The 25,464-nt window shown below is 39.6% G+C and overlaps 2 protein-coding genes across 10 annotated transcripts in view; one reads left to right on the top strand and one right to left on the bottom strand.

Annotated features, from left to right (window-relative positions):
• Nucleotides 1-25,464, bottom strand: part of MROH9 (maestro heat like repeat family member 9) — an 84,179-nt gene that overhangs the window by 33,633 nt on the left and 25,082 nt on the right. For 4 of the 5 annotated variants that reach the window (XM_082702678.1, XM_082702681.1, XM_082702679.1 and 1 more), the window contains 6 exons: nt 17,036-17,171; nt 16,369-16,455; nt 14,145-14,249; nt 10,536-10,671; nt 4,795-4,919; nt 1,330-1,479 (listed from right to left, as the gene is read on the bottom strand). In XM_082702678.1, coding sequence (XP_082558804.1) covers nt 1,330-1,479; nt 4,795-4,919; nt 10,536-10,671; nt 14,145-14,249; nt 16,369-16,455; nt 17,036-17,171 — 739 coding nt within the window. The remainder of the gene's footprint in view (nt 1-1,329; nt 1,480-4,794; nt 4,920-10,535; nt 10,672-14,144; nt 14,250-16,368; nt 16,456-17,035; nt 17,172-25,464) is intronic. The other variant, XM_082702680.1, reaches the window with a different exon arrangement.
• LOC309849833 (uncharacterized protein) overlaps nt 9,330-25,464 on the top strand; it is a 187,337-nt gene continuing 171,202 nt past the window's right edge. For 2 of the 5 annotated variants that reach the window (XR_014303925.1, XR_014303926.1), the window contains exons 1-2: nt 9,330-9,398; nt 15,808-15,910. The gene's annotated coding sequence lies outside the window, so the exon portion shown is untranslated. Of the gene's footprint in view, nt 9,399-9,693; nt 9,821-12,264; nt 12,508-14,651; nt 14,846-15,807; nt 15,911-25,464 lie in introns of those variants that run through there. The other 3 variants (XR_014303927.1, XR_014303928.1, XR_014303929.1) reach the window with 3 other exon arrangements.

The raw sequence follows: 25,464 nt of genomic DNA, 5'->3' as shown, positions 1-25,464 counted from the left end.
ACTTCGCTTTTTGTTTTGAAAATATTCCTTAGAGATCAGAAGCTGAAATGTTGGTCGACATAATTCACATCTCACTGCAGTTGTCCATACACAGTCAGTTACCTGTGCAGAACCCCCTGCTCCGAGCAATAAGTAGAAAATAAATGAATGAATAAACAAAGTGTTAAAAGTGCAGGACATTCCTCATGCTGCATATGCTCCAAGGTGAACATGAAATGGGGGACGCTAAACACTGCTCTTCTCCATAGACCTTTGAACGATGAGTTTAGAGCTCTGCTCACCCCCTTTCCTTGCAGCATGACCCAGAACAAGCCAGCGATGTTACTGTGCACTCAGGATAGCAATCACGGTCTGCTTTAATTCTCAAGATTTGCCATGTTAGATTTGCTTAGAGATTGTAAGCCCACATACTAAATGTGCAATTTAGGGATTTTTCAGGGCTAATTTTAACTGTGCACAATTTTCCATTATAACTGATTTTATTTTATTTTTAAAGTATTTTATTTAGTTAGTTTTACAGAGAGAGCACATAGGAGCAGGAGGAGGAGCCGCGCAGGCGGGAGGGGAAAATCTCAAGCTGTCTTCACACCGAGGGGAGAGCTCTGCGAGTCTGCCTCTCCCCAGCCCCAGATCGTGACCTGAGCACATAGTCCTGTGTGAGCTATGAAGTGTGAACTGCATTATTTTCTTGAGCTAAAAGCTGTTATATTTATGTCTATCACTGGCATCGCACAATAAAAAGATGTTAAAGTCTGTGCTATTTAAAAATTTGGGTTTTCCTTTTTTTTTTCTTTTTAACTTAGAAAGACATTAAATAGAAAATAGAAATGCCGTGACAAATTGAGAGTGAAAGAGACTGTGGAGGAAAGGCAAAAACTCTTCATATGTTTGTATATCTAAAGACACTTCTCCCCCTCTGTTTTGAACAGGAAGCCCCACATTCATTTGCACTTGCCCCCACAAATTGTGCAGCTGGTCCTACAGCGAGCTGAGGGTCCATGAAAACTTTCCTTAGTGGTTACACAGAGGATTTCAATTATATATGTACCAATTTACTGTTTTTAATGTATACTTAAAAAAAACTGACGCAGATGTTGGCAAGATATTACGATTTGGTATGATGGGTAGGTAAACACTCATGACATTATTTTCTAAACTATTCTGCGGGCTTGAAATACTTCACACACACAAAAAGCCTCATCGGATTAATAACATAATGAACAATAGCAAGAAACACACAGGAAAAGAAGTTTAGGCATATAAGAGAGGCAACAAGAGCACTTTAGAGAATAAAATCTGTGTTTCTCTACTCACTGTTGAGGATCTTACCATGGTGACCTTATGTGCGTGGTATTCCAAGGTCAGCTTCAGCATGGTGGATGCCCTGAATGCGATTATGTTATTAGGTGAAGAGAGTCTCATGAGGAGACTCCACACAAAGTCAGTCAGCAAGGATGGCAGCAGGGTGAATCCTACACTCTGAAACCAAGAAGGAGAGCCATGACCTCACGCCTTACCTACCATAAAGTAAGAAAGACAACCGAATTCAGTCATCCTGGAGGAAGCCCCCAGGCCAGGTAGGGCCAAGTGATTCTTGTAGGCCATAGGCATTTTTGCTATTGTGGCCCTCTTCCACCATTCAAAAAGGTTAAAAATTGAATTTTACAACTGTATTGCTATTGAGATGACTATAATTCAAGTGGAATTACACTTATTTATTTCCTTCTGATTTTTAAAGGGACTAAAATACTTTTATCTAGATAAGTCAACTCTGGGGCCAGGCCAGGAAAAAAATGAAAAACCATGGCATTACAATTAGGAGGAACTGTAAGATATTGATGTAACACCAGTTCAGCTGTTCAGATATTAGAAATTATTGTGGGATTCTTTAGTTTTGGAAATTAGTTTGCTGAGATCCGATACCAGCATGATTAGCAGACGTAGGAGGGGACGAAGTAAGAAAGGCAGGATGATTCAAGGGGTGGACTGGACTTTGCTCTTTTACAGAGAAGGACCAAGAAACAGGGAGAGAGAAAAAAGGCTCATAAGTCAATGACTGAGGTACAAGAACTATAATTCAAACAATCTTTTTTTTTTTAAAGTCAGAATAATATCCATGGACCATAAAATAGCAAAATTACATAATTATGCATGGATCTCTCAGTTAAGAAAGATGGACGAAGCACGTTTTTTCCTTTCATGGACACAAATATATGTATATATATTGCATATTATATTATAAACACACACACACACACATCATTTTCCCAAGTACAGAAGGTAACCAGTCTTCCCAGGGAAAGCTTATCTGTATCCCTCTTAAAAGGATGGAGCATAGCTCTTTTTGGTCAGTAGGACAAACTTGAGGTTTGAGTAAAAATGGGGGACCCCAGTCTCCCCCCTACTGGGCAGAGGGGTGAGGGGTGGTATCCTTGGAATGCTATGGAAGAAAGCTAAAGGAGGGCCACTAAGGCTTGGTGAGATGCACTGAGTGTCACAAATATTTTGTCCTTCTTTAAGAAAGCCAGATTTCATTATATGATTTGTTGAATTTAAAAAAATATCGAAATGGAGGAATATTCTCTTTTAACTCTCTGTTTATTCAATGAAATTATTTTAGTGTCTATATAAGAGTTGTAGAAGGAGCAATTTCTAGTGAAAATAAGAACTCATGCTAGAAGTTTCTGTCACGTGAAGGTCCATGTATGACAGTAGACTACATCAAACGACAGGACTCCCTATAAAATGTGATCTACATGTAACTCTTTAGAAATATACCAATCCCATAGGACCAGCTGGATTCTTTAGAAATCATTATATCTCTCCAATTTCTTACTCTTTTTTAAAAAAACATTTCATTGATTTATTTATTTGAGAGAGTGAGCTAGAGAGAGAGGGAGAGAGAAAGCATGAGCAGGGGCAGAGGGAGAAGATGAGGGAGAAGAAGACTCGCCGCTGAGCAGGGAGCCCGATGCAGGGCTCGACCCCAGGACCCTGGGATCATGACCTGAGCCAAAGCCAGAGGCTTAACTGACTGAGTCACCCAGGTACCCCTTGTTTCTTACTCTGATACCATGTTATTCTTGATGCTGAATCATTGTAATGGCTGCGTGATATTCTATTAACTTGATATTCCATAATTTATCATCTGTTTCTCTGTGTTTGATGCAAAATTTGTTAAAAAAAAATAAACCAAACATCTGTGAAGAACCTCTCTTTACAAATATCTTATTAATTTTAGTTTTTTTCCTTTGTGGCTCCTTCAGATGACAATGTCCTCTCTTATAACTTGCCACTCTATAAAAGAATGGCTTCTAAATCTGTAAACTGCTTTTTTTTTAAATTTGATCCTCCCTTTTCATGGTGTCTTGTTTATAGCTCTCTTGGCTGAAAACCTTGGTGCGTATCATTCTATTTGCCTCCTTGGGACTTTTCTTTGGCCGTAGTCTTCTTGATCCCCTTGTTACAACCTCCGATTCTCTCGGTCCAGCTGTTCCGATCCGCCGCTGAACGCCCCCGCCTCAGGGTTTTCCAGCTACTGCTCTTGCCCCAGGGCCACAACTGGCCTGCTTTGGTGTCACAAGTGGGACCCAAAGACGAGGTCATGAGTGCAAGGATCCGGGGCACCCTCCCCACAAACCCAGGATTTCTGAATCTGAAGAACCTTTCACTCAGAAAAGACAAAACACAACCTAAAATGGGTAGTAGCTAGGAAGGGGATCCGAGGAGGCGCTAGTCCTCCACTCCCTGCCCCATCATGGTGCTCGGGATCCCAGTTCCAGGGTACTGGAGTGGAGGATACAAGAATGTAGAAGAATTTTCAAGTAAACCTATAGAGATGCTTGGTTTCTTCTTGCAAATGGACCATTCCATAGTCAACCAGTCTCATGATCTTTGAGGTGAACTGAATAAGAACAATGCTTGATTTTGGAAACACGCACCATCACGCAAACACATATTTAAGATATCTGTGCAGTATTTCTGACCATATTAGGTAAGATGTATCGCTTCCACAGCTCCTCAGCCTCCCACAGTTCTGTTTCTTTCAGCCATGGGAGCAGAAGTCACTGCTTTCTGTACCCAGTTTTAGGAGGAGCTATAAGACTCTCCCCCCGTCAAGAGATGAACTCGCCTGAAGGACTTCCCCAGCAGCTTTGCTAAGCTGTTAGCTTGACATGTGTGGCTAGAAGCCCACCTAGGGACAGCCTAGGCTGCTGCCCAACCTAGGCGGCAGAGCAGGGTGACCTCTCAGGCAGATGGAGAAGCCCACGGACTTTGAAGGAGGTGTGGGAGGGTCAAGGCAAAAACTATCTACTTGGCACTGAAGTTTATCACTTCAACTTAGAGATTTTTTAACACTTTTTAAAAAAATAAAATTGAAAGCAGGTTATTTTGATGTTTGTTGAGTGAAACATAATCCTACTGCAAAGCCTGTTAACTGGTGACTCCATTAAGTCTACTAAATAACCAGAAGTTCCCCATCTTTAGTGTATATTTAATGACCAAACAAAAAGAACTATGAAACTAGAAAACACTTCTCTCATTTGCATTCTTTAAGGATTACATAAAATAATATTAATTGCTGTATTCAGGAATAACAAGCATCGTTCTTATTCAGAGAGATGAAAATTGGGAAGCCAAAGAGTCTACAGGTTACTTACTCTGGGCTTCGCCGAACTTTAAAAACATGGAAAACATTAATTAAAAATGTAAACTGTTGAAATAAGTTGCCACTCAGTGTAATAATACACATGAAATAAAAGTCATAGGATCAAGTGTGGGGGGGCGAGTTACCTGGGTAATTTTAGTTTTGTCCCGTTGCAAGACCTTAGGTAGGAATTCCATATCCGAGGGAGTATTCAGGAGGCAGTGATTGCCGGACTTCTCACACACGGTGGATCTTTTTCTTTCAGTACCCGCTGTATTAGGAAAAGAGTTTAAGATTTTTACGTGATCATCCGTTCTTTCTATGACATTGGTATTTCCAGTTTCTCCTTCCTTCCCAATTCTGGAGATCTAAAGTATTCCGAACATTCAACTCCCTGCTAATACTTTCATCCCATCAAATGTTAGGACAGCACTGATCCAGGCTCCATAAACGTTCACACGAGGTCTCTGTGAAGTACACATGCAGGACACAGACGATTTTAAGCGGTTGCGCACATATTGAATACATGTAGGCCATCAAATGCATCACCCAGTGCACTGGAGAAGCTGTGGCTAAGTTGGCGTGTGTATTGGTGTGAGAGCGGACTTGGAGGTGTTTTTCGAGGAGCCTAGGAAGTGGCCGCGCGGCAGAGCCAGAAGCTCTCTGTGACGACATCAGGTGCCGATGCTTTCGGTCCCGGAGAAGGGGAGTTTCAGGGATTTCACTGGTTTGCTGACAGCTCTGTAGAGATTTCACTGACCCACAGTTTACTTAAAATGTACAATTTTAAGTTTTTAATATAGGTATATACCAGTGAAAATATTACTACTGTAAAAAATAAATAAATACAAAAATTTTTTTAAAAGCCCACAACCATATTCATTCCTGTGTCCACCACGATCCAAAGGCAACCACAGATCTGCTTTCTGTTAGCGGCTGTCCAGTTCATGTTTTCTGTCTTCTAATTTTATAAAAATGGAATCACAGAGCATGTACTCTTCCACGATCTGGCATTTTTCACTCAGCAAGAGTATTTTGTGATTCATCCAAGTTGTCTGGATCAAGACTTCTTTCCTGTTTTACTGGCGAGTACCACCCCGTGTCTGCTAATCCGTTTGCCGACTGGTAGACATCTGGGTTGTTTCCAGCTTTTGGCTTCTCCCGATGAAGGTGCTGTCAACATTTGTGCACAAGTCTTGGTGTGGATACCTGCTTTCACTCTGCTTTGGTAAGGCCTAAGTGATGGGATGACTGGATCGTTTGGTATGTGTGTGTTATCTTTTTAGGATACTGCCAAATTATTTTCCAAAATTGTTGTACCATTTCACACTCCCTGTAGCAAAGTGTGAGCGTTTTGGCGGCTTCACATCTTTACTAGCATATGGGACGGTCAACGTGTCAATCTGAGACATCCTAATGGGTATGGAGTGGGATTTCATTGCAGTTTTTAAGTTACATGTCTTTTATGACCAAATGTTGAACATCTTTCGGTGTGTGCCCTTGCCATCTGTGGTTCTTTGGTGAAATGATTCAAATAATTCAAATTCAAATTTACTATAATTTGTTTCTGTTTTCTTACTGCGTTTGAGTGTGCATTTTCTCAGATATGTAACTTGCAAATATCTTCTCCCAGTGTACGGCTTATCTCTTAACAGTGTCTTTCGAAGATTAGAACGGATTAATTTTTCATTTTTCAAATTTATAGGTCATGCTTTTGGTGTTGTATTTAAGAAGTCCTTGGGGGCACCTCGGTGGCTCAGTCAGTTAAGCATCTGGCTCTTGATTTTGGCTCAGGTCATGACCTCAGAGTCCTGAGATGGAGCCCTGAGATGGGTGAGGATTCCCTCTTTCCCTCTCCTTCTCACCCTCCCCACTGCGCTCTCCTCCGCCCCTATCTTAAAAAAAAAAAAAAAAAAAAGGAAAAAGAAAAAGAAAATCTTTGCCTAATTCAAGGTACGTGAACTTCTTTTAGTTTCACAGTTTTAGATTTTACATTTCATCTTATGGGTCCATTTTGAATCAACTTTTGCATTCTGTAAAAGATACATATCAAATTTCTTTTCTTTTGCATGTATTTAACCAATTTTTTCAACCCTATTTACTGATGTTTTCTCTTTCTTCACTTAACGGCCTTTCAACTTGCTTCAAAAAGCATTTGAGCATACATATGTGCATCTATTTATAAATTTCTGCTCCTGTTTTCTGAAGGAACACTGGTCTGTAGTTTTGTTTTGTTTTTGTTTTTCTTATAATGTCTTTATGTGCTTTTGGTATCAGAATTTTGCTGTCCTCACTGAACGAGCTGGCACGAATTCAGTCCTTCTCACATTTCGGTCAGAGTTTGAATAGGATTGGTACAGTTTCTTCCTTTAACTGTTTGCTAGATCATTTCAATTTGGAGTTTTCTTTATGGGTATTATATTTTCATTTTGCTCAAAATACTTTCAATTTCCATTTTTATTTCTTTATCTAACTAATGGGTTATTTAGAAGTGGATGACCGGGTTTCCAAATATTTTGAATTTTCCAGATCTCTTTCTGTTTCTTATTTCTAATTTAATTCCATTTCGGTCAGAGAATATATTTTGTATGAATTAAGGACATTTTGCTTTCTTAAGACTTGATTTATGGCTTGAATATGGTCTATTCTGGCAAATTTTGTTTTTCCTTGAGAATGTTCATTTTCCCACTATCTGTGGAGTGTGCTATAAATGTCAGTTAGGTCAAGTTGGTTCAAGACTATATCCTTAACACTTTTCTGTGTCATCATGAATTATTGAAAGCGGGATACTGAATTCTCTGATTGTAATCCTAGATCCACTCCAGTTCTATCTTTGTTTAATGTATTTTGCTTTTTACTTTTTATAAGGACATATGTATTTAGGATTGTTATGTCTTATTAATTAATTGAAACCTTTATCATTATGAAATTACCCTCTTTTTCCCTGGATGCATTCTTTGCTCTGAAATATATATAGCATGTGTATATTTTTATATATGTTTTTTGATATTGACTTAGCCACTCTAGTTTCCTCTTGACTAACGTTACTATGTTATATCATTTTCCAACTTTTAACCTTTATTGTCTTTGTGGCTCTGCATTTAAAGTGGATGTCTCATAGGCAGCATAGAACTGAGCCTTGTTTTTGTCCAGTCTGATAATCTCTGCCTTTTCATTGGAGGTATTCAGAATATTTACAATTACTCTAGACGGCTTTAAGTCTTCACTATTTGTTTCCTATTTTTCCTGTCCTTCTATTTTTTTCTTCTTTGTCTTGTCTTGTCTTTCTCTTCTTCCCCTCCCCCTCCCCCTCCCCTCTTCCTCCTCCGTCTCCTTCTCTTTCTTCTCCCTCTTCTTCCTCTTCTCCCTTTTCTTCTTCTTCTGAGAAAGAGAGATAAAAAGCTGGGAGTGTAGTTTGGGGGAGCGGCAGAGGGAGAGGGAGAGAATCGTAAGCAGATGTAGCGCTCAGCGTGGAGCCCAACATGGGGCTTGATCTCATGACCCTGAGATCATGACCTGAGCTGAAATCAAGAGTTGGTCACTCAACCCACGAAGCCACCCAGGTGCCCCCTTTTTGTCTTCTTTTAAAGTACTTAGAACATTACATCTCCATTTTGGTTTATTAAATGTAACTCTTTGCTACATTATCTATCTAAGAGGCTGCTTTAAGGTTTATATTATACATCTTTAGCTTTTCACAATTGACCTTTAAGGGATATTTCATGACTCTGTGCAAGAACCTGGAACTGTGGTTGTATTTCCTCTCTCAATCCTCTAAGCTATTGTTATATATTTAGCTTTGACATGGTGATTATTTTTTGCCTTCAACAGGTGATCATTATTTTAAAAGATTTAAATAATGAGAAGAGAATTTCTGTATTTACCTACATAGTTGTACCCCATTATTCGTAAATCCTTTATGTACATCCAGATTTTTACCTGGATTTTTTTTTCCAGAAGGATTTCCTGTAGTATTTCTTATAGTGCAGATCTGCTGGTGATGAATTCTAACAGCTCTTGAATATCTAAACATGTCTTTATTTCACTTTTGTTTTTATTTTTTATTTTTTTTTAAAAGATTTCATTTATTTATTTGTCAGAGAGAGTGAGCACAGGCAGACAGAGAGGCAGGCAGAGGCAGAGGGTGAAACAGGCTCCCTGCTGAGCAAGGAGCCTGATGTGGGACTCGATTCCAGGATGCTGGGATCATGACCTGAGCCGAAGGCAGTCGCTTAACCAACTGAGCCACCCAGGCGTCCCTCACTTTTGTTTTTAAAAGAATTTTTGTTGACTGACGAATTCCAGATTAACTTTTTTTTTTTTTTCTTTCAGTACATTGGGAGGCTGCACGATTGCCTATGGCTTTTGTTGTTTTGGATGAGAAATCTGCCGTCATCTTTACCTTTGCTCTTCTGAATGAAATGTCTTTTTTCCTCTGGCTCTCTTTAAAAATTGTATTGTTGATCTCGGCTGGAGTGTCCTTCCTCTCAGACACTGCAGTTTTCGTCTCCAGAGGCTTAGTTGAAGTCTTTTAGAAATTCTCCTGTATCCCTACTTCACACGCTCATTTTTTTCTCTGACTCCCTCAATAAATGGAACATATTACAATAATTGTTTTAATGTCCCTGTCTACTAATTCTATCATCTGGGTCAGTTTTGATGAATTTTTCTCCGCATTATGGGTTTGAGTCTGCTTCTTTGCATACCTAGCAATTTCTACTGGATGTCAGACACCGGGAGTGTAAACTTGGTGAGTGCTGGAATCTTTGTATTCTTGGGGGGAGTCTTGAGCTTCATTCTGAAGAACATTTAAAGTATTTGGAGATCATTTGATCTTTTTAGATCTTGTTTTTAAGGGCTTTGTTCAGTGGCATGAAAACAATTTAGTCTAGAGATAATTTTTTTCTTCTAATGAAACCAAATGCTTTGAGTGCATTTTTTACTTATAAATTATGAAGTTTTAAATTCTGGCTTACAGTCATAGGCATGATTCCCAGCCTCTGGGAGTTCACTGGACTTTTTCCTCTAATCTTTGTCTCCCCCAGTCTCAGGTAGACTCCTCACGGGTTCTGATCACTCCACGCCTGAATGGTTAAAGTGGACCCTGGCAGGTGTCCGGAGCTCTCTCTCTGTGCCCTCCTCCTGCTACTCAGGTCCCAGACCTGTAAACAGGTACTCAGACCTGCAAACTCTAGCTGTCTTGATTCTAATTCTGTCTCTTCAACTTGGTGAGACGACTGGGTTAGAGCCTAAAAACCCCCTTGAGGCGGTAAGCTTGGGCGATTGTAATCCCTACCTCAATTCCTTTGTTCCCATCTCTCAGCAACCATCCCCTGTGTTATCTGATGTTCAATGCCTTAAGAACAATTATATACATTTATATATTTAATAGTCATGTATTATGGGAGGATAAATCTTTTCTCTGTTTAAGTTATTTGGAAATAGTTTGGTACTTTGGGGACTTGCTGTTTTGTTAGGCTGCCCACAGCAACATTTACTTTAGTTTTGGGCTAATTTTTCCCAACCACCGAAGCGAGAATCTGAATATTCTATCTGATGCCCCATTAGAGGGGAAAAGTATGCCTCTTTTTTAAAAGTCCTATTGGTAATCTTTCTTCTTCCCTTCCTCCCCACAGCATTCCTGTCCCCACCATTAACACACAACACTAATCAAAGTATATAGTACTTTATAGACCTTGAAGAGCCAAATATTACTAGTATATTTTGCTAATTCTAGAAATAGATTATAAAATATGTTTTGAAAAGTAGGACTATAGATCTTGGGAAGGATTTAGAAATCTACAGAGCCTTCTTGGGACCCTTAAGTGGAAACATTAGGGACAAATCCTTAGTATCCACGAGAAGGGACGGTGTGAACCATTCTTACCATTCTGACACTTTGCAATGCAGAGGAGGTGGCACAGTCCTGAGGCTGCCTGCTTTGTGATTAAGGGATCACTGTGGCAACACAGAAGAGACAGTTCTGCTGCCAGGACACCCAAACACGGGGCATCAACACTTGCCTAGTGGAAAAACAGAGGAGGGGAAAAATGCATTTGCTGTGCATAGTTAACATGGAATGTCTGCATCTGATCCTCTAATATACATGTATCAGACTAGGACAAGAGGATGAACTTCAGAATGTACCAAAACCTATATTCAAACCTGTTCCTGAGCCTCCATTTTCTCATCTATAAACTGCAGACAACAAAGGCTATCTTGTAGTAGTTACTGGGGGAACAATTTATGACAAAAAAGAAAGTTCTTGCTTTCCAAGCCAGTTGCTCTGGAGAAACCACCGACCCGGTGCGCTCGTCTGCCTCGTGCCCTTGCCCTCACCTGCGGCTCCCTCCCCACCGCATTCAGGACTTGCGTCTCTCCCAAGCTGTGTGTTCACGCTGCCTCCCAGCTTTGGCTTGGACTCAGCTCTACCTTTATTGTGGAGTTTGTTTTGCCGGGCTTCAGGTCGATTTCTGGGGTGTTTAGGATAATTTGAAAATTATCTACTTATATCCCTGAGAGAAAGTGAGCCTAGGGTCCTCCCACTCCACTGCTGTCCCCCTCCGGAAATCCCACTGTCTTTCAAATGCTGACGTGCCAAAGGAACAAACCCGGGGAAAATCTTTCTGTCCGTGATACACGATGACATGTTTAGCTCACATTTCCTTGTCTGTTTGAAAACTGAATAGTTTAATGGGAGGGACGAACAGGACAGCACAGAGGTCATATAAGGAGAATTACTCTGTTAAAAAGTATTTTGGATAGAAAATCAAAACCAAAACAAAATCCTGACTACAAACGGCAGTCAGGCTTGTTCAATAGGATGAGGGCCTCTGAGACTCTAGAAGACGTTGGCTAGGGTAGCTTACGGGGGAAAAAAGTCTTCCCACTGAATGCACCTGAGAACAGAATGGATCGTTCCCCATCATCAGAGAAGGGAACAAGTCTCCACTGATGTGCACTCAATACGTCAGACCTGGAGGTCCACAGAGGAGGCCTGTGGGAAGCTCAGCTGTTAATTTAGGAATACGTCCAGCTGTTTGGGTTCGTGTATTTGTCCTCTCTCCTCCGTTCATTTCATGGACTTAACCATCTTTAGAGGACATTGCCTTAAAGAGAAAGTTGGGCTTCATGCCTCTGTTGATGACCGGGCTGAGGCGAGCGGAGCCTCCCCGTCCCAAGGGCGCTGGTGTGCTCCACCTGCTGGCGCTCCGGCACACTGCAGAGCAAAGTGGAAAGTCCCCCTACGTGGCTTCTGGAAGAATCTGTTCCAGGTAGGAACCGTCCACTCGGGAGAGCCTTCTGCCCCAGAAGTGGAATTGCATATTTATCTGCATATTATCTGGGCTGTGTGTAGGGGGACTGCACTTGATGGACATAATCAGAGTTGAGAAGAGGAGATGGAAGATGACCAAACTCCAGAATGTCTTACCCGTCACCTGAGTGGAACTCACTAGAACCAATGAAGGAACGAATATGTGTATACTGAATCAACATGCGGAAGCAGATAGAAGCATGTGAATAGATCTTGCGCAGACAGTCCCCATCAAATTCTTGCTGAGTGCCTGAAACATTCAGGGCCTACGCAGCAAGGAGGCTGGAGATGGGGGAGGCCGGAGATGGGAACTAACTCCACGTCAAGCCTTGCTGAGAAACTCGGTGTGATTCACCTTTCGAACATTTGAAGGGACAGCCAGCCACTTTAGAGACCCAGAGAGCCCAAAGACTGAAACAAAGCATTCCATCCCTCTTTTGAAATAATCAACACGATGCAAAGAACATCACAGATTACGTTTCCTCATGTAAGAAAATTGTGTAACATCCCAAAGCTGATGTTAAACAAAATAGTAAGAATTCAGGTACGTTCTAAGGGTTATGTAGGCTTTTTGTCTCAATATGTCTGGAAACTATTTGTATAAGTAGCGGAAGATGGCTACACGAAGATGGTATCATAAATGCATGTTTCTGATCCCCTTTATTCTGAACGCCTAAAATATTTCAAACAATCAGAGGAGCAGTTAGAAGTGCACGTTTAAAAAAAAGTCACAGTTGAGGACGAGCTATGGTGAGTGCTGTGACGTGTGTAAGCCTGACGATTCGCAGACCTGTATCCCTGGGGCAAATAATACATTATATGTTAATAAAAATAATTAATAAAAAAATCACAGTTAAGGATGAGCTGCAAAACATAGGTTGGGTACACAGTATCTGTAAGACAGAGAAATGTTTATAGATAGTAAGGTCTCTTAGAAGGAAGGCAATGATGCTATTAAAAATATAGAAAACTGGGGCGCCTGGGTGTCTCAGTGGGTTAAGCCGCTGCCTTCGGCTCAGGTCATGATCTCAGGGTCCTGGGATCGAGTCCCGCATCGGGCTCTCTGCTCAGCAGGGAGCCTGCTTCCCTCTCTCTCTCTGCCTGCCTCTCCACCTACTTGTGATTTCTCTCTGTCAAATAAATAAATAAAATCTTAAAAAATATATATATATATAGAAAACTTCAGCAAATACCGGCAGTTATGAGATGCCCATTTGTTCTGCATTTGAAAGGCAACAATTAGAAAGTGCAGTGACTTGCCTGTGTGGTGGAAGTGTAGGGAAACCGTGTAACATCTGCAGGAGTACGAACGAGGTAATTCTGTAGTGCTGAAACAATAACCTGTTCCTACTCTGTCATCTATCATCTTTCTAAGTATTTCTAAGTACGTATGTACTTGAACAAAGGTGACCATTTGTATACTGTAGAACTAAAACAAAACAAAACAAAACAAAAACACCCTAAATATACCTGAATGTCCATCTATAAGTAGATTACAATGTACTAAAACTATGGATATATGCTTCGGCTGAAAGAATGAGGTAACTCCACACATATTCCCAGGAAGATCCCTGAGGAACGTACTGTTCAGCGAAAAATCGAATTGCAGAACCAGGTATAAATATAATGTGGTTTTAATCAAGAAGCACTAAGTAACAATCCGTGTATCTCAGAGCGTGCACGCGTGTACGGGTGTGTGCACGGAGGCTGTCAGCGGGGCCCCGTCACGGCAGCACGCGGGGAGGAGAGGGAGGACTTCTGCCCCATCGCCAGCGTGCTACACAGGGACACAACTCAGGAATTACTTGTATAAATTTCAAATAAATGCATAATGGTTTAAAAATATTTTAGGAAAAGGAGAAATAAGGAGGAAAGAGAGATGGAAGGATTTCTAGGGGTGCACGTGACACGGGTCGCGAGCCACAGAGAATGCGGGAGTCCGTGGAGGTTTGACACACTCATGCTGTGGGCAGGAAGCATAAAGGGTCTTAGCAACTGGTTGAGAGACTCTGCTCTGATGGACCTAAATCGTGGAGTATATGGACTCTTCTCTGCCTGTCCCACCCTGCCAGCTTGGTCCTACCAAGCAGGCGCTTAGTTTTCAAGGCCCAAGGCTCGGAGAGCGGGGCTAGGGCAATGCAGCCTTGGAAGCACGTGGTGTGATGGCGCTGGGTGACTTACGTATCCCCTGACCCTCCGGGACGCAAAGCTTAGCACCCTGCTGATGATCACCATAACCCTCTCCTGTAGGTAGGAGCTATCTTCGTTCATCCACACAGCCATGTCCTGTGGAAAACACAGTCATCATCCTAGAGCCCGGGGTTTCCATGTCTACAAGCTCCCTCCAGTAGCCCCCAACTTCACCAAGTCAAGGGCCCCCGCAGACCCTGATTATTTCCTATCTAACCTACATTTATCTCAAAAAGATGACAAGCTAGGAGTATACTAGTTCATCTACTGTCATAGCCACACTTGAATTGTATGTTACTTAATTTTATGCAATGAATATCTACTCATGATGTGCCTTGTAAGTCACTTTGTCAGTTATCATGAAAAGTTTAACAAGAGACTATCATGGGATTGTTAGCAGCTTCTCTTGTTTTTCTTTCAAAGTACATATCCGCTCTCTCTGTCTCTCTCATCACAGGATCTGATTTTCAGTTTTAAAAAAGAATTGAAATGTCATCTGATCCTGAAATGTCATCTCACTCCAGAATTTCCTCTGCAGACTCAACACTCAGATATTTCCTGGCTCATAGTTGCAGAGAATATTCCTGGAGACAGCTCGGTTAGAAAGTTCTTGCTAATTTTGATTCGACTCCATCTTGCTGTAACTCTGTCTGTTCTAAGCCTTCAGAAGCAGCGACATATTTACAAGCTTGGTAAGGGAGGAAACGGCATATGCCTCACATTCCAACCACCACTAATGGATTTCTTTCTTTCTTTTTCTTTCTTTTTTTTAAAGATTTTTATTTATTTATTTGACAGACAGAGATCACAAGTAGGCAGAGAGGCAGGCGGGGGTGGGGGGGTGGCGGGAAGCAGGCTCCCAGCTGAGCAGAGAGCCTGATGCTGGGACCCTGAGATCCTGACCTGAGCCGAAGGCAGAGGCTTAACCCACTGAGCCACCCAGGCACCCCACTAACAGATTTCTCAAGGCACTCTTGAATCCACAGTATTTGTGCTAAATCTACTCCTTTCACTCGCTCCCATTGTAGAAAACTGTTCTCAAGTCCATTTCCTAGGGCAGAAGAGTCTCTAAATCCCAGGGGGGTCAGACTGTGCCTTTCCCAAGAGCGGGCTTTTTGCTCTTTTTGAGAATCAAGTGAGTTTCTAGACATGGAAGGTATGAGAACAACACAGTCAGGGAACAGGTTTTCAAGTTAGAGAGCCCCCCCATTCATTAGCATGGCACATATGATTACTTCCATTTCCTTATCAGCAAACTGGGGGAAAATCACAGTAGCTTCCTCGGAGGGTTATCTTAAGGATTAAATGAGATAACCTATACGTGAAATATTCAGCTTAGTCAACCCGATGTAGAGTAAATGCTCATAACAGTAGTTTATCGGTTGAAAGAGCCTGTGTGGGGAGGTGGTTGTAATAATGGGATAATAATAAGGACTTTAAAGAGTTGTGAGGTTAAATTTTTAAAAATGCACAGAAAATGTTCGACTCAAGTTAGGCACAAATTAACTCCATGAATTTTATTTTCCCTTGCATTCCTTCTTGTCTTCCCAGATACCAATTCTGCTTCTTTACTTGAATGTATTTTATGATTTGCCTAAACCCGTAATGCTCTTAGTAGAATAAGTCAACCTGGTTTCCCACTGTTTCCTGACAGGTGCCCCTGATGCCATCATATTAGAAGCCATTGAGGATGGTAAGACATCCTGAGCAGCCTCCTGTCTCTGCCCGGGACGTTTAAGACACCCTGATGTCCAAATGTAAGTGGGGATTCGGACAGTTGTTGGGCTTTGCTCCGACACCACGTGTCCATGAAGCCAGGATACTTCAGCCCCAGCGGTGCTGGGGAGGAAGCAAGCCTACGGAGACCATCCCGGCATGGCTGCATGGACCCGCAGGTCGTCTAAGCCGATCGCCCTCTCTTTTCTGCTAAAGCACACTGTATCACTCTTACATTGCCACAGAACGTGGGGCTTCTTAAGTGCTTTGTTGCTGCCACCTTCCCAAAATTGAATTCTTAAAATTATGTCTCTTTAATTGAAATAAGAGGAAGCTATTTCATTTGGGGGATCATTAGACAGCTTGGGAGGAAAAGAAAAAAAAAATCAGCCACTTGAAGGAGACATGAGTATAGGAAAAGGGAAATACTAAGTGAATATAATGACCTCTTTAGATTTAAGAAAAGGAAACAAAATTGCTCATTTTCCCTTTATTTTACCTTTAAGATTTGCAGTTTGTAGAGATCTTTAGACACTAAGATCAGAAGAGTGTCCTCAAATAAGTTTAAAGTGTTTTGATACAGATTCTGAAAAACAAAAAAAGTGACACAAGGAGCTGGCCAGGTAAAATTAGACATAACTGTGTTCAGTGTCTATGGCTTTATGCCCCGGGGTCCTGCGTTCTCCCCATAAACTGAAGGTAAGAGAGGAGAGAGCCAGCCAGAGGGACGAGAGCTCCCAGGACCACGGGCCATGCATCACCCTCCACCTTCCGGGGCGGCTGCGCCCTGCGGCTGTGCTGGGGAAACCGAGACCAGAGGTGCAGCTCCCCGCACTGCAAGGCTGGTCCTCCCTCCGCCTCGCCCTGCTCTTACTTTCCTTCTTGGAGCATTTGTCCATAAACTCTTGTCCTTGCTAAAATAATTAACCCCAGATGTCTTCATTCATCCGTTCCTGTAACTCCTGTACAACCCATCAAATCCCGTGAGTCGTAGAATTGCCAAGGAGTCCGGGGGGCACGGATGAAAGCTGGAAGACACTGTGGTTAATCTACGGTAGGGATAAAAGGTGAAGGACATCACAAGGACAGTGACCTGCGGGGGCGCGCTGCGGGACCCTGGGCCGCGGGACGATGGCTCCTAACAGTTAAGGGACGCAAACGCTCACCTCCAGGTCCTCTTTGTCATCTTCCTGGTCTCCCATCTCCTTCACGTCCTCAAGACTCGGTATAGAAAATACCATTTCAAAGGAGGACTTTATTATCTTCAGTTGGGTCTCAAACTGCAGAAGGGGATCGACATAGCTGGTAACAAAGAGGTGTAGTTATTAAAAAGAGGAGAGAACAAACGTGATCTAAGTTTAGTGGCTTTCTCTGGTGTGAGGGAGAATGTACTAGAAAACGAGGCCCAGCTCTTGGCTTTATATAACATGTGGGTTTTACATATTCTCATAAAAATGACAATGGCGCTTTAAATGTAGAGGAATGAGTTTCTTTTTAAAAATCATCTGTAATCAGTTATTTCGAAACCAGAAGATATTTCTCCATAGACACAATAATGTAAAGAGTGGTCACAATTCCAGGCAAACCCGCAAAGCCATGCTGAGCGTTAGCTGAAATATATTACTGCCACATTTTCTCTAAGCCGTGATACGCCGCTTCTTACATTTTAATGTTTCTGAAATTATTGGGATGCAGCCTCTAATTCTTGGCAGAAGAAACCTGCTGTCAGCAGTTGGAAAGACAAGTTATGACACAGTTGTTATCCCTTAGATATGTGGGATGTGGATAACAGTCCTTCCTGATTTTTTTTTTTGAAGTGAAAATATATATATATATATTTTTTTGAAAAGATGGTGATGTAGATGGTAAGGTAGGAAATTTTATGTTGGACTCAGAATATCTTTTTCTCTACTGGACGGGAAAATCAAAGTGTCTAATCCCACCGTTTGAAATGGAATTTCTTAGACTATGATAGATAATTTTCAAATATTGGGAAGATTAATTTGACTTATTCAAAGCTTGAATGAATTATTAGACTCTGAACAGCTTCCAGTAGAATTTTCAGGGGAAGATATTTAACTTTTAGGGATAAATACCTTGACTTAGGAAAGTGCAAAATTAAGATTTTGATGAAATAGTAAATAGTTTCTTTCAATGTACTTTGAAATCATACTGCTAGTCCTAAAAATGCTAAAATGTTCCAAATCATGACTAAAGATAAGAAAAGTAGCATGATCCTCTAAGCCTGTGCATAACTGCTAATGGGCAACAGATCTTCAAATTTTAAATGTGAGGAAGGTTGAGTGTGAGACGTTGATGATGCTAAAGAAAAAAGACACATGGAAATCTATGGGTCAACATGGACAACTGCCATCAAGGATACATTTTTTTTTGGATACACGTGTAATTAGCTTTCAAAAGAATAGTTATTAAATTACTAATGTGTTTTACAGTAAGTGACATCTTAGAATTAAGAATTTCAGTGTAGGGGCGCCTGGGTGGCTCAGTGGGTTAAGCCACTGCCTTCGGCTCAGGTCATGATCTCAGGGTCCTGGGATCGAGTCCCGCATCGGGCTCTCTGCTCAGCAGGGAGCCTGCTTCCCTCTCTCTCTCTCTGCCTGCCTCTCAGTGTACTTGTAATTTCTCTCTGTCAAATAAATAAATAAAATCTTTAAAAAAAAAAAAAAAGAATTTCAGTGTAAATGCTTTTTTTATATTCCAGAGTGCACAACCAGGTGGTAGAGAACAGCACTGGGGGAAGAAGAATAAACATTCCTCACTCAGTCACTGTCTGATCAGTAAGCAAAGGGCCACACCTATGTTTGCAAGTATAATGTTAAGAATCACAATTGAATAAAACAAAGTAGATGCTTCCTAATAAAAAGCATGGGGAAATGATATGAAGCAGATCACAAAGAAATCAGGAGGGACAATTTGATATGATAAAATGTTTAGTTCAAATAAAAGAATATGGAGAGATAAATATATGGTCATTTGAAATAATAAAAGGAATAGTTAATAACAGAAAAAGTTAAATTATTAAAAATAACTATTAAAAGTACAAGGTATTGAATTATTTAAAATGCAAGAGGAAATAGAAATTATTAAAATTATTAAAAATACAAGGAAAAGCAAACACAGTCATAGAATATTAAGCATTCAATTATCAGCCTGTGATAGGTAAAAATTAAAAATTCTGCAAAAGAGGAGATCTTTACTAGAATTAATAAGGAGATATAGATAAATTATATTAAATGAGATAACAAGGATCGTCCTTCTCAATAATCATGGTGTGCTGACAAATATTTATCATATTTGTAAACATATGTTTTATTCTCAAATCACAATGAGAAATCCATTTTAAAAATGAGAAAATTCAAAGTACTTAAAAGTACTTGAACACTATTAGAATCTTTCTCATTTAAAATAAGGGGCATCTGGGTAGCTCAGTTGGTTAAGCATCCCACTTTTGGTTTTGGCTCAGGTCATGGTCTTGTGGCTGTGGGACTGAGCGCTGGGTTGGGCTTGGTTCTCAGTGCCAAGTCTGCTTCAGATTCTCTCTCCTTCCCTCTCACTCACTTTCTCTCTCTCTCAAAAAAGTAAAATCTTTTTAAAAAATAAAAAAATAAAATGAGAGAAAAATGACAAACTAAACATGTAACCAGATTTTAAAGCTACTAAAAATATAATCAAAGAAATAAAGGGCATAAACACAATGAATAAGTATAAAATGAGGAAAGGGGAATAATAAATATAGTGATTCTTACTGGAAAATTTAATAAATATTTTAAAAAGAAAAAAGAGGAAGCATAATAGCATTCTGCTTAGAGGGACCCCAAAAGAAGAGAGAGAAAACGGAGCAGAAGATTTACTTGAAGAAATAGTAGCTGATAAGTTCCCTAATCCAGGGAAGAAAACAAAGATCCATATCCAAGAGGCACAGAGATTCCCCAACAAAATCAACCCAAGGAGGTCCACACAAGACACACAATAATTAAAATGGCAACACATAGTGATAAAGTGAGAATTTTAAAAGCAAGAGAAAACATGACAGTTATATATATACGAGTGAAACCCCAAACGTTATCCAGCAGATTTTTAGCAGAAACTTTGAAGGCCAGAAAAGAGTAGCATGATATATTCAAAGTGCTGAAAGGGGGAAAAAAAATCTGTGACCAAGAATAGTCTCTCCAGCAAAGCTATAATTCAGAAGAGAAGGAGCAATAAAGAATTTCCCAGACAAACAAAAACTAAAGAAGTTCATGACCAGTAAGCCAGCCTTACAGGAAATGTTAAAGGAGACTGTATGATTATAAAGGGAAGACCATAAGTATGAGTAAGAAAAGTAGGAAGGACAAAAGCAATAAAAATAAGTCGACCCATAAAAATCAGTCAAGGGACCCACAAAGTAAAAGGAGGTAAAGTATTACATCATAAACCAAGCATGTGGAGGGGAGAGGAGTTAAGAATGGGCTCAAGTGTAAGGTGTACGCAGAAATGTAATATACAAATCTAATGGTAACCACAAATCAAAACCCAGTAATAGATACGCAAAAAGTAAAGAGTAAGAATCCAAGAAAGCCAGCAAACTGGGAGAGCAGAGCAAGAGAAGAAAGGATCCAAGAGGGGCTATAAAACCACCACAAGCCGAGTAACAGAATGGTAATAAATGCATACCCGTTACTTGGAATGTAAATGGACTAAATGCCCCAAACAAAAGATATAGGGTGACAGACTGAATTTAAAAACAAGACCCATCTATATGCTGCCTACAAGACTCATTTCACACCTAAAGACACGTGCAGATTGAAAGCAAGGGGATGGAGAAACATTTGTCATGCAGATAGATGACAAAAGAAAGCCCGGATAGCCATACTAATGGCTTTTCTCTTTGGAGAAAATAGAATTTATGACAAAACTGCAAAACTGGAACAGGAGACCAAGAAAGACACTATCTAATAATAACATGGACCCTTGAACAAGAAGATATAACAATTGTATATATTTATACACCCAGCATTGGAGCACCCAAATACATGAAACAGTTAATAGCAAACATAAAGGAACTAATAGATAGTAATACAATAATAGTGGGGGACTTTAACACCTCACTTACGTCAGCGGATAGATAATCCAGACAGAAAATCAACAAGGAAACAGCGGTTTTGAATGGCACAAGGGATGAAATAAAATTCACAGATATATTCATAACACTCCATCCTAAAAGAGCAGAATACACATTGTTTTTTGTTTTTATTTTTTAAAGAGAGAGAGAAACAGAGTGGGTGCAAGTGGCAGGGGGGAGGGGGAGAGGGAGAGAGAGAATCCCAAGCTGGCTCTATGCTCAGTGCAGAGCCCGAGTTGGGGCTCAGTCTCATGACTCTGAGATCATGACCTGAACTAAAATCAGGAGTTGGTTGCTTAACCAACTGAGGCACCCCGGCACCCCAGAAAACACATTCTTTTTAAGGGCACATGGAACATTCTTCAGAATAGATCACATAATAGGCCATGAAACAAGTCTGAGCAAATTCAAAAAGATGAAAGTCACACCATGCATTTTCTCTGACCATCACACATGAAATTAGAAATCAACCACCAGAAAATATCTGGAAAGAGCACCAAAACATGGAGGTTAAATAACATGCTACTGAACAATGAATGGGTCAACCAGGAACTCAAAAAAGAGGTTAAAAAATTACATGCAGAGAAATCAAAATGAAAACACAATGGTTCAAATCATTGGATGTAGCAAAAGGGACGTATATAACAAAATAAGCCTACCTCAAGAAGCGAGAAAAATCTCATTCTAACCTACACCTCAAGGAGCTAGGAAAAAAACAATAGACAAAACCTAAAACCAGCAGAAGGAAGAAAACAATAAAAATCAGAGCAGAAATAAATGAAATAGAAACTAAAAACACAATAGAACAGATCAATGAAGCTAAGTTCTTGGGAAAATCAATAAAATTGATAAACCTCTTGCTAGACATCTCAAGAAAAAAAGGGAAAGTACTCAAATAAATAAAATAAAAAATGAGAGAGGAGAAATAACAATGAACACCATAGAGATAGAAATAATTATAATAGAACATTATAAAAAATTATATTCCAAGTTGGACAACCTGGAAGAAATGGATAAATTCCTAGAAACACAAAAACTACCAAAACAGAAACAGAAAGAAATAGAAAACTTGAACAGACTGATAAGCAGCAATGAAAATGAATCAGCAATTAAAAAATTCCCAACAAACCAGAGGCCAGGACCAGGTGGCCTCACAGGTGAATTCTACCAAACATTTAAAGAATAGTTCATGCCTATTCTCAAACTTTTAAAAAAGTAGAAGAGGAAGGAAAATTTCCAAATTCATTTTATGAGACTAACATTACCCGATGTAAAGCCAGATAAAAATACCACAAAAAAGAGAACTACAGACGAACAACTCTGATGAACATAGATGCAAAAACAGCATTTTTCACAGAAGTGGAACAAAGGATGCTAACATTTGTATAAAATCACAAGACCCAAATAGCCAATGGTCTTGAAAAAGAAAAACAAAACTGGAAGTATCGCAATTCTGGACTGTAAAGCTGTGGTAATCAAAACATTATGGTACTGGCACAAAAAGAGACAACATGGATCAATAGAACAGAATAGAAAACCCAGAAATAAACCTACAATTACATGTCAGTTAATTTTTAACAAAGGAGGCAAGAATATGCAATGGGAAAAAGACAATTTCTTCAACAAATGCTGTCAGGAGAAGGCTGGATAGCAATATAGAAAGGAATGAACCCAGACCACTTTCTTACACCATACAAAATAATAAACTCAAGATGGATTAAAAATCTAAATGTGAGACTTGAAACCACAAAAATCCTAGACGAGAACACAGACCATAATTTCTGACTTTCGCCATAATAACGTCTTTCTAGATATGTCTCCTGAGGCAAGGGAAACAAAAGCAAAATTAAACGACTGAGACTTCATCAAAATAAAGTACTGCACAGCAAAGGAAACAACCAACAAAACTAGAAGACAACCAAGGGAATGGGAGAAGATATTTGCAAATGACATGTCCAATAAAGGGTTAGTATCCAAAATATATAAAGAATTTCTGAAACTTAACATCCCCCTCAAAGTGAATTAAAAAATGGGTGGAAAAGAAGAATAGACATTTCTCCAAAGAAGACATCCAGATGGCCAACAACACCTGAGAAGATGCTCAACGTCACTCATCATCAGGGAAATGCAAATGAAAACTATAATGAGGTATCACCTCCCACCTCTCAGAATGGCTGAAACCAACAAGAAGCAACCGATTTTGGCAAGGATGTGGAGAAAAAGGAACCTTTCACACTGTTGGTGGGAGTGCGAGCTGGGGCATCCACTGTGGAAAACAGTATGGAGTCCTCCGGAAAGTTAACAGTAGAACTACCCTACAGTCCAGCAATTGGGCTACTGGGTATTTACCCAAAGAATATGAAAACACTAATTCAAAGGAATATGTGTACCCCTATGTTTATAACAATATTATTTACAATAGTCAAATTATGGAAACAGCCCAAGTATCCCTTGATAAATGAATGCATAAAGAAGAAATGGTGTATATATACAATGGAATATTATTCAGCTGTAGAAAGAATGAAATCTTGACATTTGCAACAACATAAATTGATCTAGGGAGTATAATGCTAAGCAAAATAAGCCAGTCAGAAACAGACAGATGCCATATGATTTCACTCATCTCTGGAATTTAAGAAACAAAACAAACATACAAAGGGAAATCAAAAGAGACAAATGAGAAAACAGACTCGTAACTACAGAGTCTGGTTAAAGATAGTTCCCAGGGGGGAGGTGAGTGGGGGGCTGGGTAAAACAGGGGTCGAGGATTTGGAGAGGGATGTGGGGGGATGGGCGAGCCTGGTGGTGCGGATTAAGGAGGGCACGTATTGCCTGGAGCACTGGGTGTGGGGCACAGTGAACTTTGGAACAATGAAAAAAAATTAAATTAAATTAAATTTTTAAAAAAGAACACTTCTCTTGATGAGCACTGAGTAATAATATATGGGACTGCTGAATCACTCACACGATTGTACACCCGAAACTGTATATTAACTACACGGGAATTAAAATCATAAAAAAACTAACAAATTTCATTTATAAATATGAAGTTTAAATTTTTAGAATAATAATTTTTAAAATAATAAAATAACACTGTAACACCAATTATGATTTATCATCAGAATGTAAGGATGGACCAATAGCCTAAAAACGATCAATTAACACATACCTATAATAGGTTAAATTAAAAATCATGCTTTAATCAATCTTGAAAAAGTATTTAATAAATATCAACATCATTTTTTAAGGAGAATGAATAGTTTGAATAATTTCTTGAAAGGTTTTATTTAAACCAACATTTTGCTAATTGAGAAGTCATGTATGAGTTTTTATTAAAAACAGGAACAACATAAGGGTTCAATTTCCTATTTTAAAATATTGTGTTAGAATTTGTTGTTTTTCAAATAAGACATGGTCTAATAAAAATAGTTCAGTGAGCTCAAACACAGGATAAATATATCCCCCCCCAAATCCCATATGTATTCCAGCATATCAGAAATTGCTGTCCAAACAATAAAATTGGGGAAGGAGGGAGCTAAAATACAATATAAATAAAAAATCAGTCTAGTAATGTGCAGAATCTATGTTAAAAATACCTCAAACTTTTAAGGGAGAACACAAAACAGAACTTGAATAATTAGAAAGATAGATTTATAAATAGGAACATCATTTATAAATGTCAATTATTCTCAAATTATTTTACAAACTCTGAAAGCACAATTAAAATTTCAGGACATTTTCATCAGAAGTTGATAAAAACACATTTACCTTCCTCTTAGAAAAATAAATTGGAGAGATTATCAAAAGTTACCATGCTGGAAGTGATCAAGAAAATAAGGAAGATCTAGTTTAATCAGATAATAAAATCTATTATAAAACAGCACTAAGTCAAAACAGTTCAGTGGTGGCACCACAGTAAAATTGTAAACAATGTGAGAGAATGTAAATTCTAGAGAATATCTAATATGGGAATAGAAAATACCTGTATTAAATACTCTTGTCTCCCCTCCCTGGCCAAATGTGGCACTAATCTATTGAGAATATTTCATGTTGGATCAGAATGTGTTCTTAGAATGCCTTTTTTTTTTTAATTAAAATTTTTTGAGATATTTGTAGCTTTACATGATGTTGTAAGAAATAATAAAGAGAAACAGCTAATATACTTCCCACGGTTTTCCCCAGTGGTGACATTCTCTGATTATAGTAGAGTATCACCACCGGGATATCGATAGGGATTCCTTCCAGCCATCTGGTTCAGATCTCCCCCGTTGTATTTGTGCTCGTGTGTGTGTGTGTGTGTGTGTGTGTGTGTGTATTTAGTTCTATACAACTTGATCGCAGGTGTACATTCCTGTATCGACCACTGCCATCAAGATCCTCAAGAACAGCTCGGAACCCTTAAGCACGCAAGTATTCCCTTATACAGACGAATGTAAAAAAGCATTCAGAGTTTAAACAAGCCTTTGGGGA

The sequence above is a fragment of the Mustela nivalis genome, assembly GCF_964662115.1.
Source record: "Mustela nivalis genome assembly, chromosome: 16".
Lineage (NCBI taxonomy): Eukaryota > Metazoa > Chordata > Mammalia > Carnivora > Mustelidae > Mustela > Mustela nivalis.
The sequence above is the reverse complement of the archived record's forward strand: the minus strand, read 5'-3'. Positions and strand labels throughout refer to the sequence as shown.